Here is a 9,241-nt window from a genome sequence, read left to right as displayed (position 1 = left end):
AGGGAAATTGGTTTTTAAAGCCTTTAATCAAGAGCAAAGTGTTATCTCATGCTTTTACCTAATGCAGCACCAGTGCATTAAATGATCAGGAGAACAAAGGCTTCAACTTTGGCATTCACTGTAGGTAAGTCTCAGCAGAGAAAGGTCCAGTTGGTGTCTGGCTCAGGAAAACCCTCATCCTTAAATCCCTTATTCCTCCTATGTGAAGTGTGTGATATCTGGGCATCTAACTTTGGGCATAGGTTTCTCCAGGTCATTGTTGCTCTTTAGTGCTATCCCCATCAGCAGCATTTGGAAGGATCTCTTGGGTTATTCCACCTCTCTCCATCCTTCCTGGTATGAATGGCTGTGTAGTATAACAGATCACTTTTGCTTTTGCTAAGCTGCCCTTGTTGTCCAGCAGTGTGGCTTTCCTTAAGGAAATACACATGGGTTTAGGAGGCAGCAGCACACACAGATGACCAAGCAATTAAACTGCATGGTAATAATATGATTCCTGGGTATCTCTTCCACGCGTAGTTCTGTATCTTCAGGCATAGTATGCCACACAAAAGATAGTAATATAAAAGAGAAATAGGTGCTCTAGGCACTAGCCTCTTCACAGAGACCTGTTTAATGCAGATCTTACCTTAGGAAAGGAGGAAAAAATCAGCAAGGTAACAAATGTTTCTAGTACAGAGTGTACTCCTTTGCTGATGATCTACCCCAGCTTACAAAGAAAAAGCAGTTCAGAAACAACACAGACACAACTTGTCTGTACCTTACCAAATTTCTGCTCCCTCACCTCAGTCTCAGAGCTACTCAAAATTACACAGCACATTGTAAACTCATAGGAGTGCTGGACTTTTGAACATTGTCCAAAATAGAAAAAAGCTGCAGACAGAAGTAGCATGAACAGAAGGTGCCCCAAGGTAGGAAGATGGTGCACTGACTCTGTGACTGCTGGAGTTTAATCCAACTTGAGCAGGATTTGAGCAGGCCAGGTCAGGAATCTGTGCATTCCCTGCAGGACAGAGTGTTCTGGACTGACCTGGAGAATGAGGCCATCTTCAGCGCAAACAGGCTCAATGGCTCGGACATCTCCATTCTGGCAGAGAATCTCAATAACCCTCATGACATCGTGGTGTTCCATGAATTAAAGCAGCCCAAAGGTAAGAGGTGTCCTCAGGATGTCATGGCCCTGAATCAGGTTTGTTTGAGCTGCCAAATGAAATGCTCCCTGATGGTTCTTGATGAGAAAGAATGCACAGGTAATAATGGGAAATCAATGCCTAATGTTTGAAGTTCCTGCATAATTAATTCAGCAGTAGCAGTATTGAAGAATCTGCAATTTGCTAATAGCTGTTTAATTAGCATCTTTGATAACAGTGAGTTACTCTTGTCACTGTGATGCTTCCCATTCATTATGCATTTGGGAAGTTTTTATAGCACTTTGTAAGGTTCCACTCTACCATACAAACTGTAAAGCTGCTTAAGCAGCCTGATAAATTGAGGTAGGGAGTGGGAGAAGGATCTGATATTTCTTTGCCAAGGGTAGAAAATAAATTATTAGAAAAATAACTTGTCTTTTCTTCCATCCTTGAACAGCTCCAGATTCCTGTGAGCTCAGCCCCCAGCCAAACGGAGGCTGTGACTACTTGTGTCTTCCTGCACCTCAGATCTCGCCCCATTCCCCCAAGTACACGTGTGCCTGTCCCGACAATATGTGGCTGGGTCCTGACATGAAAAAATGTTACAAAGGTAAACACAATCACATCTCCATTTCACTGTCCCAACAAAATCATACTCACAGTGAATATATTTCCTGATTGTGAAAACACAACCACCAACTTCTGTGTTCCACTCCTTGCTGCCCTCTGAGCACAGCAGCACTGTGGTGTCCTTGTTGAAAGCTTGCTTATTTTGGACAGCTTAACCAGAAAAAGATACAGCAGGAAGGGGGGAAAAAGGCTAGGGACCAGCACTAGAAGTGTGAATAGAGAATAAACCCTGAAAATTGATTACTCATATATTGATATATTGATTATGTAATATATATATTCAATTTGTACTTATATATCTATTTAAGTATCTATATATCTATCTATAGAGATACCAGGTCTGAAGAGGACACAGTTGTTGCTGATATATCCTGAAGAGACGAGTGGCTTCACTGTAGTTTCTCCTAACATGCAATGAGTTCCTGGTACAAATCCAGAATCTTAGGAGGTTTTCAAAAGCCCCCAAGTTTGTGAACATCTTAGCTACCTTCCATACAGACTGCTTTTTTTATCAGTATCAATTAATCAAACTTGACTTCAGGAAATAATTTCTGTAGCTTTAGGCAGAGTGCTGTCAATAGTTTGACTACCTGGGAAATAGAATTGGAATTTAGTTTCTGTTTCTCTTCATTAAACATAACAATCCTTTCTAGATTTATATCACCATTTGTGATTTGTTTGGTGCACTTGCTCTAACCAAATTTCATTGCTGCTCTTGGTTTTCAGACCTTCCAACCACTGCAACTCCTGTAGTGGTTTCCACAACCACAGCGTTCCATGCTGACGGCACCACGACCATCGCCGCTGTACCTGGCAGTGCCAATGACACCACTGGAGTTGTCCCCAAAGCTCTACCAGAAGCTACAATCACCACCCCAAGCCTTCATTTACCTTCCACCACATCCATCCTGATAGACTCTGAGATGACCACTGGAAACAGCAATTTGTCACAGCACTGTAAGAGAATGAAATTTCTTTCCTTCTCCTATATCCCAGCTCCTCATGCACTGGCAGGAGACTGAATGTCTGAATTGCAGAGGGATCAGGTGCAGGCACACCCTGGTGCACAGCAGGAGACATCAGCTCCTCTCTCTGCAGGCACCTGGGCTGTGATGGCTGCTCTAATTCCTGTCACTTGGCATGTCAAGGAACTTATATTTTATCCAAGGCACATAAACAGCCCTGAGAGTTCACATCAACCCTTGCCTTGTGCCCAGTACTGACTCATCCCAGCTTCAGCGCTGCAGACAGTAGAATGGATCATTCTGCAGGTGCTTCACCTATTTTAATTGTTTAATTATTAATGTGATCCAGCACAAGTTCTGGGTGAAAAATTCCTCCTGTGCATCTTTAGTGCTGCTGGACATATGGAATCACTGCAGCCCAAGACAAGCTGCCTCTGGTTTGTGTGGCCGTGCTTGGCATGTTAATGTGGCCTCATCATGACACAGGTTTGAAGTTTTGCATTATTTATCAGAAGAGCATCCCAGTGGAGAGCACTAATAGGCTCTCCTCAATGCAACACCAGCCTCAATCTCAGAGCTAACAGGCAATCCCTCCAGGTCCTGCTGCCAAGGCAAAGCAGAAAGGCTGAACTGCTATTAAAAAAAAAAAATTCTAGTCCAGAGAGAAGATTTTGCTCTGCAAGACCTGAAACAGACATGTATGTTTAAAACCAGTGAAATGCTGTTTTCCCCCAACTGTTTCACTGTTTCCATTACATCTGGAAAGCAGCAATACACCACTCCTGTCTGTAGAACTGTGCTGCATGGGGAAAGCACAATCCAATGGCTAAAATGTGTTCAGTTCTCTTTGTGCAAGTTTCTTTCAAATGCATTAATTACCTTTTTAATAAGCCTTAGAAGCAAAGTGCTTTTATTGTCCACTTCAGAAATGGTGTGGTTTTTTATTAAGTAAATAACTATGTAATGGAACAGCCTGCCACAAGGAAGTATTTAAAAGTTGCATGAATTAGTGTATCAAAAGTACAGTTAGTTCCTCCTCTTGCAACTCCTGATATTTTAGCAAAAGTGGATTTTCTCTACTGATACCCTATATGAGAGCTCAGAGCAAACATTTTAAAGTATAGAACTTGAAAGGTGATATTGAATTTTTTTATTTATATTTTCCTGTAATTGCTTTTTTCTAAGTGCAGTATTGAGTTTTGGGATCATTCTTGCATGCTGGGGCAGGCTGCAGCAATGAGGGATAGATGTGTTCACTAACTCCTTAGCTATAAATAATAAAAAAGGAAAAAATTAAACAGAGAAGCTGTGTAGATGGCTTTGAACTACATTCTTTTTCTGACAGCTCAATAAGTCATTTATTGTGTCAGTACTAGAAAGTGTTCTGTTGTGGATATTTAGGAATGCTCTTCACCATCCCCTGATGTGTGCACGGCATTTCCATTAAATGTCAGGTTTTTCAAACTGGCCTCCTTTTTTTGTGTGAAAATCAGAGGCCCAAGCACAGTCACCCATTTCTGGTCAGGGCTGCTCTGGCATCCTTGGAGGCTGGAGTGTGTCCCTTCAGTGGCCTGGAGCTCTGGTGTCCCTGTCCCCTGGTGAGGCAGCAGCACTGCAGGGACCTCATTCCTCAGGAGAAGGAGCTCAGCTCAGCCCTGATCCCTGTGTGCTGCTCAGTGTCACCTGAATAATTTTATTATGAAACTTTTTGTAAATTCTTTAATTGCAAAAGCTTTCTGATGGGCAGAACAGCACAGGTACTAACAGAAAACATTCCTTAAAAGCAGCAAATGAATTAAAATGATCAGAACACTTCTGTAATTACAGATGCAAATGATGATGAAGGCTTTGGTTCAACTGTGACAGCAGCTGTGATTGGGATTGTCATTCCTGTGGGTAAGCAGATTGGATTTAACCTTTGAAGAAGTTCAGCAAAATGCAATACCAAAATACTGTATTTATCACGGTAATTACACTTTTCCAGTTTTCATTGATAGGGTGGGGAAGAGTACAGGAACTGCTGAACTGGGGAACAGTAGCCCAGCTGTGAGAAAATGTTCTGAGGATGGCTGCCAACATGGGAACATCCCAGCAGGTCCATCCTGCCTAACAGCCCTTTGTGTCCCCTCTCCTCAGTGGTCATTGGCTTGCTGTGCATGGGGGGATACCTCATCTGGAGAAACTGGAAACGGAAGAATACCAAAAGCATGAACTTTGATAATCCAGTTTATAGGAAGACAACAGAAGAGGAAGATGAAGACGAAATCCACATTGGGCGAACTGCCCAAATTGGACATGTGTACCCAGCAGTAAGTACCTGAGGAGATGGCTGCTGGAGAATATTAATGCTGTTGAGAGTTCCAATAGAGAATTTGGATTGGTGTTATTTATTTGCCACATAATGACAAAAACCAGAACCTCTTTAGTGTCATTGATTAGGCAGAAGCTTAGACTTCTGGCAGCCCCTGCAGTTGTCTTAGAATGCAGTGCTCTGGATCAGATACTCAGTTCAAATGAAGAATGATTGTCCTAATCAAGGTACCAATCTGACAAATGTAAAGCTCCCTCAAGAGCCACCTCAGGATGGGACAGGTGATTCCTCATCCCCTACTGGATTCTGTTTTATCTGTGCTTAGGCTGCTACCACGTGTCCAAACTATCCTAAGGATAAATTCAGTTTCTCTACATACCAGGGAGAATATTTCTCTATAGTAACAGTATAAAGAAAAGGCACACTCCTCACAAGGAGAAGTGAGTGAGGTTCTGTCAGAAGTTAAGGAAAAGGATCCTCCCTCACAGCAGCATCCCTGGGGAGAGGAGCACTGGCAGATATAAGTGCATTGTGTTTTCAGAAGAGAGCAGGAAGATGCAGAGTAATAAGTGAAGGCAGTACAGCTCCTGCAGGCAGGTGGGTGGATAATGTCCTCTATGATCTAAAGGTCCCCCACAAGATCACACTGGAGAAAGTGCCATCCCTTACAAGGAATTTTATCCAATATACACGGACAGGAAACTTCCCAGCACCTCTTTAGTAACACCTGAGCAAATGACCTCATTTGGGGAGGAAAAAAAAATCACAATCTAAAATGACCAATACAGTAGGGACAGCCATGAGAGCTCTAACAAGAAATACAAGTTAGCACCAGTATCACAGTTCACAAGAGTGTGTTTTTCCCTCCCCAGCGTGTAGCATTAAGCTTAGAAGATGATGGGTTGCCATGAGGATGAAGATGCTGCTCCAATCATCTGAACACTGAACAAATCTGCTTTGGATCACAGAACCTGCTTCTTCTTTTTGGTCATTATTTATGTTGCAGAAGGGTAACCACAAAGTTATAATGAACTGCAAACATCCAAAGGATGTGAGAGTTTTGTATGTATAATCTTTTATACACATTTTAACTTGTTGCACTACCCATTTGTGATAGTGAATAAGCAACAGCTGAGCTACTAACTCAATGTACATAACCAGCCAGGCTGAAGGTTCAGTAGCTATTGCTTTATTTTAAGACTATATTTATAGATATTTTGTAAATATGTTGAATATGCTTTGTGGCTATCCATCAACATAAGTAAAATAAATTCTGTACAGGCAGTTTAGAAATATTTATTAACAAAGTCTGGATTATAAGATCTGTTCTGTAAATATAGTAGAGGGGTGAGAGTATTTATTTTTTGTATGTTTGGCTTGCTGTGCATAGATTATCTGTGTATATATCTATCTGGATGAGATAGATATATAGGCACATAAATATATACATATATATAAATATATATACATATATTTTAAAACTACTAGCCTACATTTATGAAAATTAGGAATAATTGAATTTTTACAGGATGTTTGAGAAGTTTGCTTTGAAATCTAAAGACACTATGTAAGAAAGAGCTGTAGTGTAACATAGCTGACCAGTGAAGCACTCCTAACAAACATCTCCTGATTTCCATCCTGGTTCTTAAGGGCTGCTTGTACATTTTCCAGTCTATCCATGAAGAATCCATGCAGTGCATTAAACTGGAGAGCTATTGCCTACAGCATTTCAGTCAGGAGGAACTCCTACAGCACCCGGGGTTTTGTGCTGTATTGTTGCTTTTTTACAGCTTGGTACAAATCTGATTTGGTTTTTGTTTGTTTGTTTCTAGATGTAAATTTAAATGCTTTTCCACACTGGGAATCTTGCATCTCTTAAATCAGCTCAGAATTAACAGAAACAAAGATTTAGCCATATATTTCCACACTCCCAAGTGAGCACTCTCCCTGGTTCATCAGGAAAATAGCACAATAACAAAAGTCACTTCCTTCCCTCCTTGCCCTTGTCCCCTGCTCACACTGATAAAAAACCCAATTTTGGGAGCTGCTGTGGCACACACAGAACTCTTCCCAAGTCCTGCCCATGAAACCAGCTGCCCTTTGGCTGGGTCATCCTGCGCCTGGCAGGAAAAACACTTGATTTTTCTCATCCCATTCTATAGGATTTCCTGGGAATTCTGTGGGAACTGAATACACCTACCTCCCACTGCATAATGGACTAGTACCTCCCTGAACTGTACCAAATCCTAGAGAAATCTTCCTCATGTTTTTATGTCAGTCCAAGCTTTTGTATTTGAGTGAGTAGAAGAAACTCAGGCTGAGTAGGTTTGGAGGTTTTTGTCCTTTTTTTTTCCTTTTAGAATAAATTTACAGAATAATGTGAGCTGGAAGCTGATTCTTGACTAAGAGAACAAAAGTGTTTAAAGCCCTGGTATGCATTACAGACATAATCCATACTCTCAAATGCCTCATGGCCTGCATAGACTACACAGAAGTAATCAAGCATCCTTCTATTCCAAATTTTAGATTTTAAGGCAGTGACAACATGAGTGAGATATCCCATTATTGTTTTAAGGTATGAAGCTCTCTTTCTATAAATCCATGCACTGTGTGCATGAAGAAAAAAGCTGAGAAAGGCTGTATGTGATAACACTGTAACTAACAGACGAATGTAAATATATATGAAAGTTCTACAGTTTTGATACTTTTTTAAGAACACACAAACAAACCTGTACAAACCACGTGTAAAAGGCTGCAGGTTTTTTCAAACCATTGTAAATGAACTCAATGTGCAGTGCTGATTTCAACCTTTACAGATTTCTAACTACTGAGAAGTCAAACACCAAATTTGTTTTTTAAGAGTTAATTATTTTAAATAATGGTTCAGATTGGTAGGGTGATATTTAACATTGTAATCATTTCTGCTCTGTCTTGTCATACTGAAGTTCTGTTAGAGTAAGTTCTTGCTTGGTGCCTTTTGTGTTTCAGTTCTTACCTTGCAGACAAAAGGCCCAGGCAGGGGCGGGGGGGGGCTCTGTGTAACACTTGCTGTACTGGAAACCAAATGAACACGTTTGTAAAACAGTGCACTGTTTCTATAGAAAGATTAAATTTTTTTATCTGGGATTACTGAACTAATTACTTCATGGTGTCTGAAATGGGACTGTATCATATTTTGGTCTGAGTTTTCCCTGACTCTTAACTGCCCAAATCCAGAGTGGGATTTGGGAGCAGTGCTGTGTAAGCAGCCTGTCCAGCTGCAGTGTCACAGCAGCAGCACTGGGGACAGTTCATGTTCCACAACAGAGCACTTTGTTCTGAAGTCCCTTTTCCTGCCACATTGGTGTTGGTCATCTGCAAATCACATGGCAAACAGCACCAGCTTCATTTCCTTGACTCCCTGATGTAACTGAGTAAAATCTCCGTGGTACAAGTACACCAGGCCTTACCCAGAGTGAGAAAATGTCCCAGAACTGAACAGTCCCCACAACACAACTGGTGCAGTTTTTCACCTGAACTATTACATGCTGGCCTATTCAACAACTAATTGCCAGTGACTCAGTTTCTTCTTGGAGCTTTTAGTTAAAACACCTACACAAGCTGCAAAACTCCTTAGAGCCACACTTATGCCATCTTGGAAAAATGACAGAAATACTGCTGTTCTTGGAATCTCAAGAGGCAGACTCAACTTCTTTTCTTTTAAACATACAAACAGTCCCTCCAATAAAGCTGGAAAAATGTTCAGGTACTGGAAGTAGAACAATAATTTTGGCTGGACACATAAGTGACTCAGAACTAAACACACTGTTAGCTTGCTCTCCTCTGTCTCCTGAAAAAATGAAATCCTGGATAATACAACACAATTCAACACTCCACAACCTTTCCCCACTGCATGTTGTTCACTTGGAAGCAGTACCTTTATTGAAATTCTCTTTCAGTCAATTCTTAGTCCCAGAGGAAGCAGCCAAGCAGGTAAAACTTTTCAAGCACAGAGGTATTACCAAACTAATATGGACTGATATACTGGTAAATATCAGTGGTTTAGTTTTCTATCTAACTGAAAATAGGCTTTTTCTTACTTCAAAACATTCTTCCCTTTCAGTTAAGTATTTTAGCAAAGTAATATGGTAAAAAATAGAAAAAGTGAAACAACAACAAAATTCTCTCCAGGCCTAAACAGCAAGGACAGCACAAAAGAAAATTGA

The 9,241-nt window shown here is 40.9% G+C and overlaps 1 protein-coding gene across 1 annotated transcript in view; it reads left to right on the top strand.

Moving 5' to 3' along the window:
• Positions 1-8,170, top strand: part of LRP8 (LDL receptor related protein 8) — a 188,027-nt gene extending 179,857 nt beyond the window's left edge. The window contains exons 13-18 of the mRNA XM_014307807.2: positions 1,010-1,151; positions 1,588-1,740; positions 2,487-2,717; positions 4,553-4,621; positions 4,862-5,034; positions 5,909-8,170. Coding sequence (XP_014163282.1) covers positions 1,010-1,151; positions 1,588-1,740; positions 2,487-2,717; positions 4,553-4,621; positions 4,862-5,034; positions 5,909-5,947 — 807 coding nt within the window. The 3' untranslated portion in view covers positions 5,948-8,170. The remainder of the gene's footprint in view (positions 1-1,009; positions 1,152-1,587; positions 1,741-2,486; positions 2,718-4,552; positions 4,622-4,861; positions 5,035-5,908) is intronic.
• Positions 8,171-9,241: the final 1,071 nt, after the last annotated feature.

This window comes from Geospiza fortis, unplaced genomic scaffold (genome assembly GCF_000277835.1).
Source record: "Geospiza fortis unplaced genomic scaffold, GeoFor_1.0 scaffold396, whole genome shotgun sequence".
In the NCBI taxonomy this organism is placed as follows: domain Eukaryota; kingdom Metazoa; phylum Chordata; class Aves; order Passeriformes; family Thraupidae; genus Geospiza; species Geospiza fortis.
The sequence above is the reverse complement of the archived record's forward strand: the minus strand, read 5'-3'. Positions and strand labels throughout refer to the sequence as shown.